This window comes from Arvicanthis niloticus, chromosome 11, assembly GCF_011762505.2.
Source record: "Arvicanthis niloticus isolate mArvNil1 chromosome 11, mArvNil1.pat.X, whole genome shotgun sequence".
NCBI classification, from domain to species: Eukaryota; Metazoa; Chordata; class Mammalia; order Rodentia; family Muridae; genus Arvicanthis; species Arvicanthis niloticus.
The window spans coordinates 9,935,045-9,956,949 of NC_047668.1; the positions used below are offsets into that span (position 1 = coordinate 9,935,045).

At 41.3% G+C, this 21,905-nt stretch overlaps 1 protein-coding gene across 1 annotated transcript; it reads left to right on the forward strand.

Annotated features, from left to right (window-relative positions):
* The first annotated feature begins 1,267 nt into the window (after positions 1-1,267).
* Fbxo33 (F-box protein 33) lies at positions 1,268-19,965 on the forward strand. Its single transcript, XM_034514339.2, has 4 exons — positions 1,268-1,899; positions 14,355-14,465; positions 15,514-16,199; positions 17,926-19,965. Exons 1-4 carry the CDS (start codon positions 1,268-1,270, stop codon positions 18,195-18,197), a joined length of 1,701 nt encoding a protein of 566 aa, XP_034370230.1. The 3' UTR covers positions 18,198-19,965.
* The last annotated feature ends 1,940 nt before the right edge of the window (positions 19,966-21,905 follow it).

The following is a 21,905-nucleotide window of genomic DNA, read 5'->3' on the forward strand; positions in this document are numbered from 1 at the left end:
AGGGTCTGCTGTCATATCATAGGGCTAAAAACACCTAGAGTAGCTAGTTCCTTAGTGTGTGCAAGACACTGTTCCAATGATTTGAAGCAGCAGACATAAAATCTCTTAACCCTTTAGATATCACTTTCTTACAACTTGAGTGAGCTACTTCATATGTGGAGAACTTGAAGGGCTGTTTTTAAAATCTCTTTCTTTGGGGGCACCAAACTAAAGAAAAGCTCTCCTCTCCAACTTGTTTTTAGGAGTATCAGATAATATTAAAATAATTACTTTATTTAATTCATGTTTCTTTTGTATACAGGGGTGTGTTGTTACATTGGTGAATATACACTGACGATCTGTGTCTACAGCTCTCTTCAAATGGAAAACACTTCAGTGACTTTAAGAAACTGAAAATTAAAACCTGTATTAACTTCCTAATTTGATGTTACCACTAAACGATCGTTAGCTATTAATAAAACATACTAATTACACAGAACTTTTGCAGACAAGGGTTCAGAGAGCCTTTAAGTCTGGGTATCAGCCCTAAAGATGAAAATCGTTAGCCATTTTTTTCCTGCCCCTCTAAATACGAGGGGTGGCGCTGTCGTCTCTCGTTCCGCATTGGGGCGTGTGCGGCCCCTGCACGTCGGAAGAGGAAGGTCCGCGTGCCGCCACGACCCGCCTTTCGGTAGCCGATTCTGTCCGACTCTGAACAAGTATGATGTAAAAAGACGCGGCGTGTGAGCCCTCGGGCGCCGCGACCTCAGGCCAGCGAATGAGAAAGCGTCGGGGCTTCGCGCAGCACGCCGGAGCTCCGCCGCGAGCACGCTGGAAGGCTCGGACCTACCCGGCGAGGGACGCCTTGAGTGGCTCCGCCCCCACGCCGCTAGCCCCGCCCCCGGGTTGCTGGCGTCCTCGATCACGTGCCACGCGATCCAGGCAACCGGGAGCTCCCCGGTTCCGGAAGTCGCGCACAGCCGCGCCAGGCTCCGCCCATCGCCGCTGACGTCACTCTCAGTCCCTACCACTACCGTGCCTCCGCGTCCCGGTCCGGGGAGAGCCGCGGTTTCCTCTGAAGCAGCGCGGCCGTCTTCAGGCCCCTGGTCCGTTCGAGAGAGGATTTTGAGGTTGCTTACTGGCCTGGCCGGGGAGCACTTGCGAGCGGTACAGAAAGCCGGTGGCGCGCAGGCCTCCCCGCCCAAGCTTTTCCCCCTCTCAGCCACTCGCGGTGCACTTGGTTCCGCCGAGGCGCACGACGGTTCCGCCCCCTTCTTCCTTGTCATTGATGTTGTTGTTCTTGTCAGTGCCGCAGCCCCGACCGCCGGGAGCGCGAACCCGAGCCGGGGCCGCCCGGGTGGTGCGGTGGCGGCGGCGGCAGCGGCAGCGGCTGCGGCGGCGGCAGCTGCGCCGGCTGCGGGGGCTGCTGCGAGGACTGCGCGGGCGGCCGGGGACGGGCGGCCGGCGGCGGCGGAGCCGGATGGCTCTGTGCGGGCAGGCGGCCGGCGCCGCGTCGCTGCCCAGCGAACTCATCGTGCACATCTTCTCCTTTCTGCCGGCGCCCGACCGGCTGCGGGCCTCGGCCTCCTGCTCGCACTGGCGGGAGTGCCTCTTCTACCCAGCGCTGTGGCCCCAGCTCCGCATCTGCCTCCGCGTCTCGCCGGCGGAGCAGCCGCGGCTGGAGTTCCTCATGCGTAAGTGCGGCTGGTTCGTGCGGGAGCTGCGGGTTGAGTTCGCCGCCGAGAATTATCTGAGCGGAGGCGGCGGCCCAGGCGACGGCGGCGGTAGCGGCGGCGGCACCGACGCGGGCACCGGAGGGGAAGAAAGTGAGGCCCTACAACTGTCCTCCCGCTGGCTGGAAGTGCTGCGCATCTACTTGGAGCTGGTGTTGTGCGTGCTGCTCAGCATCCGGAACAACAGGTAGGCTTGCGTGGGGACCACGAGGGTCTCCCCTTGGGAAGATCCCGTGGGGTGTGCCGGCCGGCCTCAGGATGGCCTTGTGTAGGTGCAGCTATCGGTCCTGACCGGACTATTTCCGGAGACAAGAGGTGATAACGGGACTTGGCGAGACACTGTATCAAACGCCGTTCCTGGAGCCTCTCGGGCATGCTTTCATTCATCCGTTCTTGGCCGTGGGATAGAGCTACTGGGCAATGTCATTATCTTAGTGCGTGGGAAAGTTGTGAGTTAAGAGGGAGGCCTGTACAAATAATAAGACGGCTTTCTGATTCTGAATTTGACCATTGGTGTTAGGTAATTCATAGTGACGAGGTGAGTAATTTTCCTGCTGCTGTCCATGATTACAAGAATTAACCTATAAGAATTCCTTAACAGTCCTTATCTGAAATAGTTTTACTAGCCTGGACCATGCCCAAAGACTGGAGGAGTACTGGTTAAAATCATTGGGGGAGAAAATTGTCAGACTTGAAGCTGCACCCCATGCGCCATCAGGCTGAACTTATTCCCCATGATTCACACAGAAGTAACACAATATAACTTGGAGTGGGGTAATGGATCTGGGCAGACTGTGGGGGCTAAATTTTCTGTATCTGGATGTTTATTCCAACCTTAAAATGGTACTCTTAATTTGGAAGAAAAATAATTGCAGCAGTTTACAAATAATTTAGTGATTTGACATTCCAACACTGCTAGGGTCAAGGCAGAAAATATTGTCCCACTTACAGACCAGAAATGGTTGCTTAATAGGTCAAGTGATGTACACACTGTATATGGCACTGTTTTTCTCTAAGTGTCCTTCCTTTCACAATCATTATCCCACCATCTTTATGTTAAAGAGGATTGAGAATAGATTGTGATTAATACTAAGCCATATATGTCTTAAGTATAGATTACATTTTCCCCCATGATCTATAATTCAATCAAGAGTTTAAACAGGGTGTTGGTGTCACACACCTTTAATCCTAGCGTTTGGGAACCAGAGGCAGGGGGATCTCTGACTTTGAGGACAGTCTGCAGAGTGAGTTCCAGGACAGCCAGGATTACACAGAGAAACCCTGCTTTGAGTACATTAAACTGTAAGTATTACAGCATCATACTGTGTATGGAAGCCAGGCATGATACAGATCTGGAATCCCAGTAGGTGGGAGCTAGAGGCAGGGAGCTTAGGAGTTCAAGGTCATCATCTTCTGCGTAGCAAGTTCAAGGCCAGCATGAGCTTTGTGAACTCCTGTCTCAAGAAAAAAAAAATATAAAAAAATTGTTTATGGGAACATGGCTCCATTTTTCCAGGGCCCTGATTGTTTCCTAAGCTTTTCACATAAAGCCATTCCACTTCCTTGTTTTCATTTTATTTGTCAAGATAACTAAGGCTAAAACTTTTCTTAATCAGGTTGGGGGCTTTCTCTCAGAGTTGAGCATGGCTGGAGGCCAGCTGATTTGTTCTGGAATCAACCAGTCCTGGGGGAAAAAAAACAAACACAGGAGGGGAATGGTGGCATAGTGCCTTTGATTCAAGTAAGAACTTCTCACAGTGCCTAGTTCTTGTGGGTATTTATTAAATCTATGGGTAGATCTATAGCATGTATACACGGTAGTACTGTACTGCATTTTGTTTTTAATTCTTTCTTTCATCCATACCATTTAAGTTTCCATCCTAATGTACTTGTTTGTGAAGTCATATGTGTCTGCTATCACTTCTCTGCTAACAACGGTCAGATGTCCATGATGGTAAGGTTTTCCTTTCATCTGCTGTAGTGAGTATACTGTAATGCTTTGGTAGCATGTTCATTGTGTATGTACTATTGCTGTCTCCTTTAAAATTAAATCATGATGGACTGAGGTGTAGCTTAGTTGGTAGGTGCTTTTCTGGAATACCGGAAGTCCTGGCTGGGTTCAGTCCCCAGCACCATTTAAATTGCCAGTGGTATCACACACTTGTACTTCAACACTCAGAAGAAGCAGAAAGATCCAAAGTTCAAGGTCAGCCTTGGCTATGTAACTAGTTTAAGGCCAGAGTGGGGTACACAAGATCCTTTTTAAAAAAAAGTTTATATGTCTAGAGATAAGTCAATGTCATCTTTATTTTTGGAACTGTCTAAATACTCTGATACTGGAAGTATTTAAATGATAAAAAATATAAACGAGACTTTTTCTTAAAGCTTTAACAAATTAAAAACACTTTAAACTAACTTTCCTATTGATTATCTTCAGTGAAGGCTGTGGCTTTTTTTTTTTTTTTTAACTTAAGAGACACTTGTGATTAAAAAACTACAAACCTAAAACAGTGTATTAACAACGTCACTTAGTAGTTTTTGGGTTGCTTTTCTAGTGTTGAAGTACAGGTGTGTTTTACCACTGCCAATTCAAGTGCCACTGGGAACTGAACCCAGTGCTTCCTGTATGCCAAAACTTAATAACTAATGAGAAGTATAAACGTTGTATATTCTTTTAATTTATAATGCTCTTGCTGTATGATTTCTGCCATTTTTAAGCAGAAGAGTATGAATTATACTGTATAAGACATTCCGCTTCCAAGCCTTGTGCTGAATTGCCTTATACAATTCATAGTTACTTTGATTTTCTTCCATGTATGCTCATGCCCTACAGGAAAAGGACTAAAATGTTGACATAGAGTTGTAGGATATAATCAGTGTTACTGATCTTCTGAGAGAATAGCTGTTGGTTTGTTTTGATTTGAATTACATATACTGTCAGAGTGATTATGGCTGCCATACTGGTAGCAAGTGTGTTAGGAACAGATGATGATCAACAATGAAGAGTACCTCTTTGCCAATAAAGTACAGGGTTTCAGAAATCCTTCTCTAAAGGAGGCAAGACCTCCTGCCTTGTCTAGAACTGCAGTAAACGCTCATTAAAATGTTTTATTTGGGTCTTTTTGTTGGTGGTGTTTTTTCTTTGTTTTCGTTTTTCAAGACAGGGTTTCTCTCTACAGCCTTGGCTGTCCTGGAACTCTGCAAACCATGCAGGCCCCGAACTTACAGAGACCCGCTTACTTCTGTCTCCAGAGTGCTGGGTTAAATGTGAGCCCCACCACCATGTGTGTTAAATGGGTTAAATGTACTGTGCAGTTGTTCTGAAAGACGTCTGCCACATTGAAACAAGTTCAGAAATACCCTGGTAGCTTTTAGCCAAGGTGTCATACTTAGCCTTGAAATGCTGTATTTCATACTTAAGAGTTATCAGTGGACTTGGAATAATATATAGTAGGCTCACTTATTTAAAAATACTCTCTTTAGGAGCATTCCCTGAATCTCATGTATCATAGGCAGGTGTAGTTTAACAGTAGATGTTGACATAATGATATTGTATAATTGATATTTACACATTTTGTGTAAGCATTTTATTTTATGTATACGAGTACACTGTAGCTGTCTTCAGACACACCAGAAGAGGGCGTCAGATCCCCTTAGGATGGTTGTGAGCCACCATGTGGTTGCTGGGAATTGAACTCAGGACCTCTGGAAGAGCAGTCAGTGCTTTTTTTTCATGTCATTTTTTTATTGGATATTTTATTTACATTTCAGATGCCATCCCCTTTCCCCATTTCCCCTCCCTAGAAAACCCCTATCCCATACCCCTTCTCCTTTTTGCTTTTATACAATTTTTTTTAATGTTAACCAATGGCTTTATAAATTTGGTAATGCTCAATATCAATCAGAAGTGTAACCTAATACCCAACCTAGATATATCAACTATCTTTGACTGGCAGAGACATGTGAACCTCTGCCTCCATGTCTGGCCCCCCTCTCTCATCACCTAGCTCCTCCTCTCCTTACTCCTCCCACCTTAGCTCCTCCTACATATCACCCTTCCTGTTAAAATAAAACTTTTCTCTCAAAATACAGTTAGAGCATAACTATACCAATTTATGTCAATAAGGTGCACAGTCAGTGCTCTTAACCACTGAGCCGTCTCTCCAGCTTCGCATGTAAGCTTTTCTGAATTGGAACAGTGCCTGCCTTTTTTTTTTTTTTTTTTTTTTTAGATTAAACATTGCACCAGTCTAAAGAACATATATGTGGGATTGAGTTTTCTTTACAATTCTAGGCTTTGCCTCTCCTTCCTAGTTTGTAGACTGGCTACTTTATGGTTACGTCTCCTCCATTATCCTGTGTGTCAGTCAGCTTTTCTTATTCCTATAACATATGTTTCAGTTAAATTAACTGATGAAAAGAAAGAGTTGTTAGACTTGGTGGTGTGTGTCTTTAATCCCAGCACTTGTGAAGTGGAGGCAGGTGTATCTCTGTGAGTTTGAAGCCAGCCTGGTCTACAGAGTGAGTTACAGGACAGTCAGGGCTACATAAAGAGCCTGTCCAAAAATAATAATTTCACTTACTGTTTTGAAAGTTTCAGTCTGTTGACCTATTTGTTGGCTCTAATATTGTTCTGTCTGTCCAATATGGTACCACTAGGCACGTAAGTTTATTTAGATTTTAAGTTAAGTAAATACTGTTAAAATGTTGACTGGCCCCACCATGCTGTAAGCAACCCTAGTTAAATGCCCCTGGCCAATTGCCCTATTGCTTTTACACCTATCCCATCTTCTGAATTTTCCACCACCACCCAGAATGTTCAAGCCTACTTTAACCACGGACTTTGAGAATAATCCACATCTAAATTTCAGCACTCTCTCACTTAAAAAAAAAAAAAAAGTCCATTAATTCAACAAACTTGAGCCTTACTTTTCTTGAATATGTTCTCCAGCAACTAACAAATAGTGTATGAGGCAGCTTTCATTTTGATGAGCTCACTGGTTATTACTTGCTTTAAATAGCTCATTATAGAATAAATATACTATGTGGGAACTGGCCATTCATACTACCCAAGGAGTAGTGCTTATGGAGAAAATAGATGAGTCTGTACATTCCAAAACAATGCTGTACCTTAAAGTGACTCGGTAATGGAGTCCCCAGAGACAGCCCTAAGATCACTGTGAACAGAGGCTAATCAAACTTCCCAGGAGAGCTAAATGAGAATAAAGCCTCAGCCTTGCTTTTATCTGAGATACTCTTTCTTCTACTTGATCTACTGTGCTTAACCCCTGGGATCATAGGATATGCAGTCCACTGGGCTGAATTTGCTTTAACAAATTTGTTTTCAGCTTTGCTGAGCTTTTTTATTTCCAAAGTTTCTGTAAGGGAGGGGTAGTGTTGAGTGGGTTTTAGAATCTCCCTTGGCTGAATTGGTTATACAAGTTGTTAAATTTTTCATCCTTGTCTAGAATTGGCTTCCTTGTGTCTGTTTGAGTCTTTTTTTTCATCTTGAATATGTTTAAAACTAAGTGTTTTAGTTCCTTAACATTTCAACCATTTGAGTATATTCGACTCGGTTGTTGAAGAGTGAGCTTTTAAAGCATTTATATTGCCCTTGTGTTTCTTGTGTTTCTTCACTGCAAATTTGTACATCTGTTGGGATCTGTGTCTTTTACATAGGGCCTTAGTCAAAGATTTCTCTTGAGGTGTTAATCCCAATTTCCACTCAGAGGAGAGAAAGCAGACATGATAACAGCAATTCAGAAACAGCCCAGATATTTCATTAAAAGCATAGAAAAAAATAAAAACAATGCCAGGTATGGGAATATCTTTAATCCCATCACTCAGAAACCAAGACAGGTAGACCACTGTGAGTTCAAGGCCAGACTGGTCTACAAATCAAATTCAAAGACAGCCCAGGGCTATATAGAGAGACCCCATCTCAAGCAAGAGAATGAGGAGGGAAAGAAGGACAGATAGACAGACATCAACTGTGGTAAATGTTTTCTCATACCAGAGGCTCTCTGTGCTAATGTGGGCATGGCATGGAAAATGCTTGCAAAGCAGCTGAATTCTACCACTTGTCTCTCAGACCTTGAAGACAGAGAAAGCAGCAAAGCCAAAGCAGTCTGTGTTGACAGGTCAGGGCACAGACACTTAAAGTGTTCAGTCGTACCCATCGTTTAGTCTCAGTCCCAGTATAAGGGTCTTCCACATCCCTGTGTGGTAAAGCCCCTACACTTTCCTCACATAGACTTGTGTCTGTGAATTAGTATCCTGGACATAAGCAGTTCCCGGGACACACTCTGACTTGTTGCTTGGTGCAAAGAGACTTTGGGGCTTGTGGATATAAAAATGTAGAGGCCATTGCTCTTACTGGAGTTGAAGTTTGACTACAATACGTCTCCTAAGACAACTCACCACCACAGCACCATGGGTAACCTAGTTATTCCCTTCTCCAGCACTGCTTGCTGTACAAATAACACACATCTCTCTTTTTAAGCTGTATGTAGGTTTTCTTTTAAATCTCAGTTGTATGTATGGGTATTTTGTCTGCATTATGTCTATGCACTATGTACATTCAGTGCCTGCAGAGGCCAGAGAGGGTGCTAGGATCCAAATCCAGTGAAACCTTCCTCAAAAAAAAAAAGAAAGCTTTGGGGCTGGAGAACTGGCTCAGTGGTTAAGAGCACTTGTTCTTGCTAAAGGATCCAGGTTCAGTTCTTATCACCCATATAGAGGCTCACCACAGCCTTGGGCACCAGATACACATGTGCTACACAGACATACACCAGAAAAGCACTCAACACACAAAATAATAAAGGTAAATCTAAGACAAAAAAAAGTTAAAGATGAATACTTTTTTCATTTTTTTAAAAGTAATATTTTATTGGATATTTTATTTACATTTCAGATGTGATCCCCTTTCCCCATCCCCCCACCCAGAAACCCCCTATCCCATCTCCCCTCTTCCTGATCCTATGAAGATGTGCCCCCACCTACCCATTCCCACCTTCCAGCCCTCGAATTCCCCCACACTGGGGCATCTAGCCTTCACAGGACCAAGGACCTCCTCTCCCACCTATGCCCGACAAGGTTATCCTCCCCTACATGTAGAGATGGAGTCATGGGTCCCTCCCTATGTGCTCCCAGCCTGTTGTTTTAGACCTTGGGGGCTCTGGTTGGTTGTATTGTTGCTCTCCCCATGGGGCCACAAACCCCTTCTGCTCCCTCAGTCTTCTCTCTAACTCCTCCATTGGGAACCCCTTGATCAGTTCAATGGTTAGCTGTGAGCATCCACCTCTGTATAAATCAGGCTCTGGCAGAGCCTCTCAGGAGACAGCTATATCAGGATCCTGTCAGCATGCACTTCCTGGCATCCATATCAAGTGTCTACCTTTGGTGACTGCACGTGGGATGGATACCCAGGTGGAACAGTCTCCAGATGGCCCCTCCTTTGTCTCCATGTTTTATCTTCATATTTGCTCCCATGAGTATTTTGTTACTCCTTCTAAGAAGGACCAAAGCACCCACACTTCGGTCTTCCTTCTGGGGGAACTTCTTGGGCAATCACCATCCCTGACCTAAAGCTGTACTACATAGCAATAGTGATTAAAAAAAAACAAAAACTGCATAGTATTGGTACAGAGACAGATAGGAAGATCAATGGAATAGAATTGAAGACCCAGAAAGGAACCCACACACCTATGGTCACTTGATCTTTGACAAAGGAGCTAAAACTGTCCAGTGGACAAACAGGATAGCATTTTCAACAAAGTGTGCTGGTTCAACTGGAGGTCAGCATGTAGGAAAATGCAAATCAATCCATTCTTATCTCCATGTACAAAGCTCAAGTCAAAGTGGATAAAGGACCTTCACATAAAACTAGATACACTGAAACTAATAGAAGAAAAAGTGGGGAAGAGCCTCAAACACTTTGGGCACAGGGGAAAAGTTCCTGAACAGAGCACCAATGACTTATGCTCTAAGATCAAGAATTGACAAATAGGACCTCATAAAATTGCAAAGCTTCTGTAAGGCAAAGGACATCCAATAGAGGGCTAATATCCAGTATATACAAAGAACTCAAGAAATTAGACTCCAGACAACCAAATAACCCTATTAATAATGGGGTACAGAGCTAAACAAAGAATTCTCAACTGAGGAAACTCGAATGGCCAAAAAACACCTAAAGAAATGTTCAACATCCTTAGTCATCAGGGAAATGCAAATCAAAATGGCCCTGAGATTCAACCTCACACCAGTCAGAATAGCTAAGATCAAAAAATGCAGGTGACAGCAGATCCTGTCCAGGATACTGAGAAAGAGGAATACCCCTTCATTGTTGGTGAGACTGCAAGCTGGTAAAACCATTTTGGAAATCAATCTAGTGGATCATGAGAAAATTGGAAACAGTTCTACCTGATGACCCAGATATTGAACATTTCTTTAAGTGCTTCTCAGACATTGGAGATTCCTGGGTTGAGAATTCTCTGTTTAACTCTGTACCCCTTTTTTTTTTTTTTTTTTTTTTTTTTTTTTTGGTGTCCTGGAACTCTGTAGACCAGGCTGTCCCGAACTCAGAAATCCACCTGCCTCTGCCTCCCAAGTGCTGGAATTTAAGGCATGCGACACCACTGCCCAGCTGTACCCCATTTTTCCCCTCCTGGAACTCACTGACAAGGTGAGACTGGGCCAGACTCGAACTCAGAGACTGCCGCGTCCACCTCCCAAGGGCGGGCACTCAAGGAGTGCGCCACCAGGCACTCACTGCTATTCCCCATTTTTAATAGGGTTATTTGGTTCTCTGAAGTCTAACTTCTTGAGTTCTTTGTATATTTTGTATTTGTATATATTCTTTGTAATATTCTTTGTATATTAGCCTTCTATTGGATGTAGGATTGGTAAAGATCTTTCCCCAATCTTTTGGTTGCCATTTTGTCTTATTGACAGTGTCCTTTGCCTTACAGAAGCTTTGCAATTTTATGAGGTCCCATTTGTCAATTCTTGATCTTAGCACATAAGCCATTGGTGTTCTGTTCAGGAACTTTAACCCCGTGCCTAAGTATTCGAGGCTCTTCACAACTTTCTCCTCTGTTAGATTCTATTAGATTGCATTGAATCTGGCTTTATGTGCAGGTCCTTGATCCACTTGGACTTTGAGTTTTGTACAAGGAGATAAGAATGGATCAATTTGCATTCTTCTACACATTGACTGACAGTTGAACCAGCATTGTTGAGAACCAGCATTGTTGAAAATGCTTTTTTCCACTGGATGGTTTTATTTTTTTTATCAAAGATCAAGTGACCATAGATGTGTGATTCATTTCTGGGTCTTCAATTCTATTCCATTGATCTACCTACCTATCTCTGTATCAATACCATGTGGTTTTTATTACTATTGTTCTATATAGTGCAGCTTTAGGTCAGGAATGGCGATTCCCCTAGAAGTTCTTTTTTTATTGAGAATGGTTTTTGCTATCATAGGATTTTTGTTATTCCAAATGAATTTGAAAATTGCTCTTTCTAACTCTATGAAGAATTGAGTTGGAATTTTAATGGAGATTGCATTCAATCTGTAGGTTGCTTGTGGCAAGCAATATTAATTCTGCCAATTCATGAGTACGGGAGATCTTTCCATCTTCTGAGGTCTTTGATTTCTTTGTTCAGGGACTTGAAGTTTTTGTCATATAGATCTTTTACTTGCTTGGTTAGAATCACACCAAGATATTTTTATATTATTTGTGTGTGACTATTGCAAAGGGTGTCGTTTCCCTAATTTCTTTCTCAGCTCATTTATCCTTTGAGTAGAGGAAGGTTACTTATTTGTTTGAGTTAATTTTATATCCAGCCACTTTGCTGAAGTTGTGTATCAGCTGTAGGAGCTCTCTGGTAAAATTTTTGGGGTCACTTCTGTATATTATCATATCATCTGCAAATAGTGGTATCTTGACTTCCTCCTTCCCAATTTGTATCCCTTTGACCTCCTTTTGTTGTCTAATTGCTCTGGCTAGGACTTTAAGTACTATATTGATTAGGAAGAAAGAAAGTGGGCAGCCTTGTCTTGTTCCTGATTTTAATAGGATTGCTTTGAGTTTCTCTCCATTTAGTTTGGTGTTAGCTATTGGTTCGCTGTATGTTTCTTTTATTATGTTTGGGTATGGACCATGAATTCCTAAGCTCCAATACTTTTAACATGAAGGGGTGTTATATTTTGTCAAAGGCCTTTTCAGCATCTAATGAGATGATCATGTGTTTTTTTTTCTTTGAGTTTGTTTATATAGTGTATTACATTTATAATTTTCTGTATATTGAACTATCCCTGCATTCCTGTGGTGAAGCCTACTTGATCATGGTGAATGATCCTTTTTGATGTGTTCTTGGATTTAGTTTGCAAGAATTTTTGCATCGATATTCATAAGGGAAATTGGTCTGAAGTTCTCTTTCTTTACTGTGGCTTCATAGACGAATTGGGTAGTGTTCCTTCTGTTTCTATTTTGTGGAATAGTTTGAAAAGTATTGGCATTAGGTCTTCTTGGAAGGTCTGATAGAATTTTGCACTAAAACCATATGGCCCTAGGCTTTTTATGGTTGGGAGACTTCTCAAAACTGCTTCTATTTATTTCCTTTTGGGTTATGGGACTATTTAGATGGTTTATCTGATCCTGATTTAACTTTGGTACCTAGTGTCTGTCTAGAAAATCATTCATTTCATCTAGATTTTTGCTTTTTGTTGTTTTGATTTTGGTTGGGGTACATCATTTTGTTGCTTTATTTTTCCTTTTTAGGAGTTTTTGTTTTGTTTTCAGACAGTCTTTTGTATATAGTCTTGGCTATTATGGAACTCACTGTATAACCAGGTCTGCCTAGCTCTGCCTTCTGAAAGGTGCAGCTTTCTGTATCCTTAGTTAATGTGAAATAATGTTGGGGTGTTTATTTCATGATTTTCTTTGGGCTGTTTAAATGTAAAATGCTTCTAGCCTTCACTGAGATGCTGTCATAAATTACTAGAAAGACTGGTTTGAAGCTTTTGAAGGACAAAACTGAGTGTCTCTATTAATCCTTCTAACATTTTCCTTAACATTATTCTACGTTGGTTTTAATCATCTTTATAGATTAAACAGTTATCGTTAAAGTTATCCTGTTTTAATTTTTTTTAAGATTTTATTTATTTATTTTACATATATGAGTACACTGTAGTTGTCTTCAGGCAAGCCAGAAGAGGGCATCAGATCCCATTACAGATGGTTGTGAGCCACCATGTGGTTGCTGGGAATTAAACTCAGGACCTCTGGAAGAGCAGTCGGTGCTTTAACCACTGAGCCATCTCTCCAGCCCAGTTATCCTGTTTTATGTTAAGGAAATCTCTGATTACTACTACCACCACTTAGGAGTTCATATCTTAACTATTTGTTTTCTTATAATTTAGAGTTTGCTGTTAGAAAAGTATTTTATAGCTGAAATTTCAAACTTTAAAGATGTTTACATAGTTTTTTAAAAATATCCTTTGACAATCTAAATGTGGTCACAAAACTGGGGAAGATTTTCTTTATATTATTTAAGTGCATTTCTTACAAAAAATAACTTTTGGGCAGTGCCCCATTTTTTTAGCTGTGTTACCTAGTGAAGAGACACCATGACCACAGTAACTCCTATAAAGGAAAACATTTAACTGGTGCTTGCTTACAGTTCAGAGGTTTAGTCCATTATCCTCATAGTAGAAAGCGTGACAGCTTGCAAGCACATATTATGCTGGAGAGGAGACGTCTGGATCAGCAGGCAGCAGGAAGAAAGACAAGGTCTGGCGTAGGCTACTAAAGTCCCAAAGCCCACCCCCAGTGACACACTTATGCCAGTACAGCCACACCCATCCCTGTCAAGAAGCTCTACTCTCTAGTGACCAGTATTCAAATATTTGAGCTTTTGAGGGCCATTCCTACATTCCTGTACGAGAAATTTTGGTTGGTTGATTGGTTGGCTTGATTTGGTTTAGTTTGGTTTGGTGTTGGAGTATGGGGGTTGTGGGTGGGGGGCTGTATTTGTGTGTGGATGTGTTTTATGTTTTTTTGTTTGTTTGTTTGTTTGTTTGTTTTTTTTTTTTTTTTTTTTTTTTTTTTTTTTTTTTTTTTTTTGGTTGGTTGGTTGGTTTGGATTTTTTTGCTTCTCGAGACAAGAGTTTCTCCATATAACAGCCCTGGTGGTCGTCCTAGGACTAGCTTTAAAGAGCAGGCTGGCCTTGAATGCATAGCCTGTATCTGCCTCTTTAGTGTTTAGATCAAAGGTTTGGGCCACCACCCCCGGCTTATTTAAGTTCTTATGATTGACATTTCTGATAACTTAAAGTGTTTCTGTTCCCAGTGTTGCACATTATTCACACCTAAGGCCTGTGAGCTCAGTATTTGGGTTCAGTCACTCTTTTCCACAGTCAGTAAAGCTTGAGGATGAACTTTTTACCTGGTCCACCTCCTTTAACATGTGCTGTTTCTCCATACTGTGTGGCTGAATATGTATAGCAGTCAGAAGTTTGGATTCTAAGCAAGTCAGAAAGTTGAAGCTCTTCTAGAATATCCTTTCTACAGATTTTCGTATGTGTATGTATTATTAAACATTTAGAAAATCATTTTAACCCTTTTTTTCCTATAGGAACCTCCAGAAGTTTAGTCTTTTTGGAGACATAAGTGTTGTACAGCAACAAGGAAGCTTGTGCAGCACATACCTCAGCAGAGTGGACCCTGACGGCAAGAAGATGAAGCAGTAAGTTATACAGGAAGCTTCACAAAGGCCTGTGTTAATTAGTCTAGCTCCTTTCTGAAACATCATAAGACACAATCAAGAATGGCTTTTGTCTTCTGAAAATATATGGGACTTGGCAGTTAAGCTCTTAACCCATAACCATGAAGAACCCATGTGAATGCCACATGGGCATGGCAGACTAACCTTGGAAGGCGGAGAGACCAGGAATTCCCAGAACAAACTGACCAACTGGCTAGTTCTTTCAGCAAGCTCTGGTCTGATTGAAAGACTGTCAGATGCACATACATGCACACACACATGCTCACAGAAGGAGGGACGGAGGAGTGTGTGTTAGAGTAGACTATATGTCCTAGAAATGTCTTAACCGTACATTTTAGTGATGGTTATATGATACCATGCATGGCATAAGTCTTTTAGGATAAATCATATAGCTTTCTGGGTAATTATTGAGGTATAAATTCTTACTATTTTACTTTGTGTTTGAGTGTTTTGCCTGAGTGTGTGTGTGTGTGTGTGTGTGTGTGTGTGTGTGTGTGTATACACACATACACATATATACACACACATACATACACATACATACCACATATTTATTTCTGGGTCCCACAAAGGTCAGAAGAGGGAGTTAGAGCCCCTGGAAATAGAGTTGCAGGTGTTGTGAGCAAGTATGTGGGTACTGGGAAATGAACCTGGATTCCTGCAGAAGAAAGTTCTCTTATACACAGTCCCTTCCTGCCATTTAGAGGTGTTAACTTTCCACTTGCCTTTGTTATAAAACAAGTCATGTATCATCAGTCTTTTCTTCCATAATAGTAGTAAAAGAAAATAGTATTTTCCTAAGATAAGAAACATTTCTACGTGTTCAATGTATCTTATTTATTATATTGTAATGTGAATTTTAATTGCATTTGTAGGTTTAATTAATAGAAATCAATTGAGGAAAAAATGTGTCTCAGCACTGAATGCCATGCACTGCCCATTTTTTAAAGTCACCATTAAAAAATTGTTGCTGAGTACTAGTGACAAAATTGTGACATTTTCCTTGTAGAATTCAGCAGCTGTTTGAAGAAATACTGAGCAATAGTAGGCAACTAAAATGGCTGTCCTGTGGGTTTATGCTGGAAATAGTAACCCCAACATCACTGTCGTCTCTGTCTAACTCAATTGCCAACACCATGGAACACCTGAGTCTACTGGACAACAACATTCCTGGCAACAGCACTCTGATCACTGCAGTGGAACTAGAGCGGTTTGTAAATCTGCGCTCACTTGCCCTGGATTTCTGTGACTTTACAGCTGAGATGGCGAGAGTTCTGACCGATAGCAACCATGTGCCTTTGCAGCGACTGTCTCTTCTGGTCCACAATGCTTCAGTGATGCTCAAGTCATTAGACAACATCCCAAACGATGAGCACTGGAAAGCCCTGTCACGAAAGAGCTCCAGCCTTCGGGTCTATCTAATGGTTTTTGATGTTAAAAGTGAAGACATGCTAAAGATTCTGAAACCCAGTATACCACTTGAGAGGGTTCACTTTGACAGCTACGTCACTTGTGTCTCAGGGGCTATTGTTGATCTTATATCCAGGCAGTATGACAAGTTCCTCACCCATTTTATATTGATGAATGATATGATTGAAACATCTGGTTTTCCAGATCTTAGTGACAACCGAAATGAAGATCCATTGGTTTTATTAGCGTGGAGGTGCACAAAGCTCACCCTTTTGGCAATTCATGGTATGTGGTTTTGTTCACTATAATTTAATGTTAACATCATGCCTAAAATATTTTATGCTAGTAAATATATCACAAGTAGAAAGTTGTATCTCAACCCCGAGTGTTGTGTCCAAGCACTCCTGATGCTTTCTCCTGCTACTGCTGAGTAAATAGATTGTGTCTACCTGCCGTGGGTATATCTGTTCCAGTCAGAAGATCCTAAACTACTTAGCACAGAAGGAAGGAAAGTATGGCTTTTATATGTACAGTTTCATCCTTTAGATTCTAGTATTGGTGTACTTACTATATTGTTAAAATAACTATTGGTTAGGTACATGTTTATTTCTTAGGTATTCAACTTAGTGTGTGAACTGTTTCATTTGAATAGAATTGCTATTCTGATAAACTAAGAGAATATTTTACTTCAAAGACAGTTACAAAAATAATCCATGAAAATGACCTAGCTGGGCATGGTATCACGAATAACCTTACTTTTTGAGAGACTGTTGTAGGATTGTCATGAGTTTAAGAGGCCAGCCTGGGCTACATAAGTGAGTTCTAGTCCTGCCTGAACTACAGAGTGAGACCTTGTTTAAAAATAACAAAACAAGCAAAGAAAATCTTAAACTCTTTGTTATCTCTTAAATTGTTTTTGAAACCATTTTTCTTAGTCTACAGTTGTGATTTTCACATCTTCATAATTGGGCCATGCATTACAGATAGTAGCAAGAAACAGATCCATATTAAAAGTAAGGGGCTCTTGGGGGAAATGGTTCAGTGAATTAAATGCTTTCTGTGTAAATGTAGGGCCAGAGTTCAAATCCCACATAACAGCCAGCCAGCCGTGCTTGGTGGCAACCCCAGCTCCCGTACGCAGGCAGGGAAAATTCCTAGGCCAAGCTGACTAGCTAGACTCACCAGTGGAGCTCTGGCTCAATCTCAAGATCCTGCTTCAATGAGTAAAGTATAAAGAACAACCAGGGAAGGCACCCAGTTTCATCTTGGGGCCTCCACAGGCAGGGCTATTTATGTGCACCCACACACATGTGAATTTACATGCATACATTCACCCATACTTACATGCATATGTGCTTATACAATACACACAAAAAAATCTATGAAATAAAATGGGGATCAGCAAATGCCAAGTTATTTAAAAGTTAATTTAAAATAAAAGGCACTGCATCGGCCCTTTTATTATATGTTTTCCTTTCAAGATGTTAGATAGGTAAAGCTTGCCCATCATCTGTCCCCCTTAGCCTTTCCCAGCGTGACCACTGTTCTGAAGCATTTCCATGGCTTCTGATAATGAGCAGTTAACTTTAAAGTTTCAAGTGTCGTGAACTTGAGACTATGACTGTGAGTCACCATAGAGCATGAGTTTTACAATGAAAAAACCGTAGGCTACTGTATATTGTTAATAGAGACCATGCTGGAAATGAAATTTGTTCCTTGTGATAATGACATTATCCAAAGTTAAAGGTTTTATTTATATATTTTAAATGTCTTCTGTTTTGCTGAATGAAATACCAGAATTATATGTCACAATTCTGTGGTGTTCTTAAAGATAGTAAGATAATCTCCTAGACTCGTGTTTCTTTATTCTCAGTGTGTTCTAAGGGAAAGGACCAACGTGCTAAATACAAATGTGAAGCTTCACCAGAATACTAACTGAGGAAAGACTAACTTATCAGAGACAAAATGAAACAGAAGAGAATGACAGAGTTGCCTTTTGCTTATCTTTAAGGTTACACCGTGTGGGCACACAACCTCATTGCCATTGCTCGTCTTCGTGGCTCTGACCTAAAAGTGCTTGAAGTCACCGAAGAAAGCATTGATTTTGACCAAGGTGAACTAGCCGACCAGGATGTGGATCCAGTACATAACCTTATTGAGCAGGTATCCCTGGGCCTTGGTCAACCTTGGCACGCAGTCTTGGACATTGAATCACTCAGTGTCTTCACTGAACCAAATCGTCATTTTTACAGAGAGATGCAAAGCTTCAGCGAAGACGTCTAGCTTTTTTAAGATGTAGAATTCCTGTGGCTACATATGCAAGTAGGGTCCCATTATGGTTTTTTTTTTTTTTTTTTTTCATTAGTGGAAACTAATCCTTTTGTGCTGTGTTTAATCAGTATTAGCTTTATAGAATTCTAAATGTATATTCTACTTCTTGATCAAAGAACGTAGTCGGGTATTGGTTTTAGAAGTTCAAAGTGACACTGAATAGGGCTTTCACGGTTAATGGGATTGTTAGCAAACCTTAAGGACATACAGCCAATGGTTATCTGAGGTTACTGGCTAACTGTTTCTCACTGAGTTACTCTGCCTTTTTGACATTTTTATTCTTTGTTTGTCAGAATCCAGAGCTCAGGAGCCAAATATTTTTATACGTATATATATATATATATAAATATCCATAGCCTGGTGGATTTGTATGCAATGCACTGCATCTATGTATTCTGATAGCATCTCATTGATTTTTGTTTGAAATAGAAGGAAAGATAGTATCCCAAATGAGTTATCTTTAACAGAAAGCTGAGTTTAACTTTTATTACCTATATAATAATTGATATTGCCAATTACCATTCTGAATTTCATATAGTATAAGTTAGACATTGCTTAATCCCTTTTTAAATGTATTTACATAGACACGAACACTCAAATTGCTGGATTTTTTTAAACTATATCTGACAAAATTTTTCATCTGTCATATTCAAGTTAGCTTGTTTAGCCCAGATTTCAAAACAGTAAAGGAAGAAAGGAACCATATTCCAGGGAAACCTCTGAGGCTAAGTCAAAGCACAGAACTGTAAATGCACAGGCTTGCAAACCAACATTAGTCGTGAAATCCCTAACAAGTCACTGGATTCTCTCTGTCAGCGCAAGTGTCAGCTGCCAAAGACTAGACTTACATGAAGAAGTGCCCACACGCTGGCAGGGGCTGGCCAACTCTGGCCAGCCAGATACTGCTAGATTGTAATATTTAAGGTCGACTTTCGACCTGTGGTACACAGCTGTGCTGTGGCTCAGTCAGCAACCTCAGAACTCTGAAAAAAAATATTAAAAAAAGAAAAAAAAAAAGAAAAAAACATGCACCTGTTTCACTGTGAATAGTGAATGTAAAGGAAAGAAAGGAAAACCAAAAGCTTGTTCCATCCCAGGTATGAGCTGCTATGATACATGAAGAACATTCCATGAAGTATGTTTTCAAACCTTGTTATATCTGAGAGGCTTTAAAAGCCAATGTAACTGTTTCAGGGCAACCGCGGTACAGACGTGGTCTCTGTGAGACTTCCACCTGACCCAAGTCTTAAGTGGTACGAATGTTGTGCATTTAATGTTAAGGACAGTCTGCAATAATAAAGTAAGTAGCCAGCGTGGTGCCCAGCAGTGCTGAGACCTGGCTGCTCCATTGTAAGCTTTGGAAACACAACTTATGCAACAGATGTCCAGATATGATTCTATTTATGGAAAAAGTTTATATGTTTTACAAATGGTTTTACCATCTTATATTAAATGACCTTTTGACAGGTGTGCACTGTTTTGTCTCCAGTGAGCACATACCATGCGGATTTTATATGTACATCAGTAGTGTGAATCCACTGGCACAGTGTGTGTAAATGCCAGATGTGGTGAGATTTTATCTTGTATATGTGATCAGATAAAATAACTCCTGACAGAAACTGTAAGGAAACCAGCTGAATGTTTGACCTGATGACTGATGTTGTATGGTTTATGTTAAATGTATATTCTTTTAATCAATGAATAAAGCATTAAAAAGTGACCATTATGATGTATTTTACTGTATACAAAATTCTCAAAGTGTCTATGTTTAAATAAAAAGCTTAGGCTACATAGTTTAGAGATTTTTATTTTCTTTCATTTTTAGAAAAGGCAAGCGTAAAAGCAGATACTAACCCAAGCACTATGACATACTCCTATAACCCCAGCTCTTGGAAAGTGGAGATAGAAAGATCAGAAGTTCAAGTTTAATGTCTTAGTTACTTTTTGGTTGCCCTGACAAAACTCCATGATCAAGGCATTTTATTAAAGAAACTGTTGAATTGGTCTCACGGTTCCAGAGGGTTAAGGTCCATGATGGTGGAGGAAAAGCTTGGCAGCAGGATCATCTGAGAATTCACATCTTGAACCGTAAGTTGGAGACAGAGAGCCGAGCATAGCGTAGGTCTTTTGAAACCTCAAAGCCCCTGTCTAAGTCATTGCTCTATTGCTGTGAAGAGACACCATGACCAAGGCAGCTCCTATAAAGGAAAGCATTTAATTGGGGGCTTTCCTACAGTCTTAGGGTCAGTGAATTATCATGTGAAGAGAATGGGAACATGAGGTAGACATGATGCTAAAGAAGTAGCCGAGATCCTGATCCTTAGCAGGATAGGGCCAGTAACCAGGGAGTCACTCGGCTTGGCATGGACTTTTGAACCTCAAAGCCCACCCCCAGCTGCAAACCCCCTCCAACAAGGCCATATCTACCAGTTTTTCCAAACAGTCTACCAACAGCTAAATATTCAAGAATGGGGGACCATTCTCATTCAGACCACCACACCCACCCTCAGTGGTAGCCACACCTCCTAATCCTTCCCAAATAGATCTATCGACTGGAGACCGAGTGTTCAAACAGGAGCCTAATGAGGCCATTCTTACTCAAACCACGAGAGTCACCTGCTGTCGCATAGTGAGTTTGAAGGCAGCATGGACTGCATGCTGCATGAGACCCTATCAGAAGATACTGAACTGATAACAAAATCCCGTTGTACTGTGCATTTAGTACATGTTATTGATACTGCAAACTTAAAGGCGCTTCTTATTTTTTAAATTGCTTTATCAAATGCAGAAATAATTGCCCCTGTTAAATGCTCGCTAAGTCCCTATTACTGCTGTCTCAGTGTGATCTCCATTCTTGGTCCTTGAAATGAACAGCCTTCATTCAAAGGAAAAGAAAATGGCTTCTTTCTTTTTTCCATCCTTTCTTTATTGTTGTAGGCACTGGCTCTTCAGGCACTGATTCCTCTTGGAGTCATCTGGTGTCTTTGAGTCTGTATTTCTTAGACACATCTGATGCCTGTGTTCATGGCCCCACGTGTGTACAAAGGGAAAGACTTTAACAGCGATCAGCATCGAGGTGAAGAGTGAAGTGCTGAACTCAAAAGGCTCTTGAGTTCTGGCTCAGCCTGCTTCAACGTAAGCTTCTTTGTCAGTTTCCATATCTCCTGAGTAAGAATGGGACTTGGTGATGTATGCTTATAATCCTAGCAAGCAGGTCTCTGAGCTCAAGGCCAGCCTGGTCTACAGAGCTTCTAGGACAGACAGCACTACATAGAGAAATGCTGTCTCAATAAACCAAAAGAAAATAACAGGCAAAAATAGAATAGGACTTGGTTATCTCATACTGGTCTTCCCTTTTTGAAAATCTCAGCTGCTTTTAGCTTAACAGCTTATAGACAAATAAGATCATCTTTAAAAATATATATATTGATTTATTTTCAACATGGTGATCTAAACTGCCTGTTTTACTGGCCTGAGAATAAACCTTAATTATAAAGTGTTTCCCTCTCATGTGCAAAGGCCATGCATTTCACCCCCAGCACTGCCAAAAAGACAGTGACGACAAAATGAATAAGGCCATCTTTCCGTTTCTTCTTCCACCCTGGGAATAAAGAAGTTAGGGCCCTGGTGGGAGGTGAGGGGTGACTGGGAAGGACACTG

Bases quoted from the DNA above. Each gene is read 5' to 3' on its own strand.
- Fbxo33 (XM_034514339.2), top strand. From the start codon at position 1,268: ATGTTGTTGTTCTTGTCAGTGCCGCAGCCCCGACCGCCGGGAGCGCGA. The intron at 1,900-14,354 runs GTAGGCTTGCGT...TTTTTCCTATAG, and splicing joins CTCAGCATCCGGAACAACAG to GAACCTCCAGAAGTTTAGTC. The intron at 14,466-15,513 runs GTAAGTTATACA...TTTTCCTTGTAG, and splicing joins GACGGCAAGAAGATGAAGCA to AATTCAGCAGCTGTTTGAAG.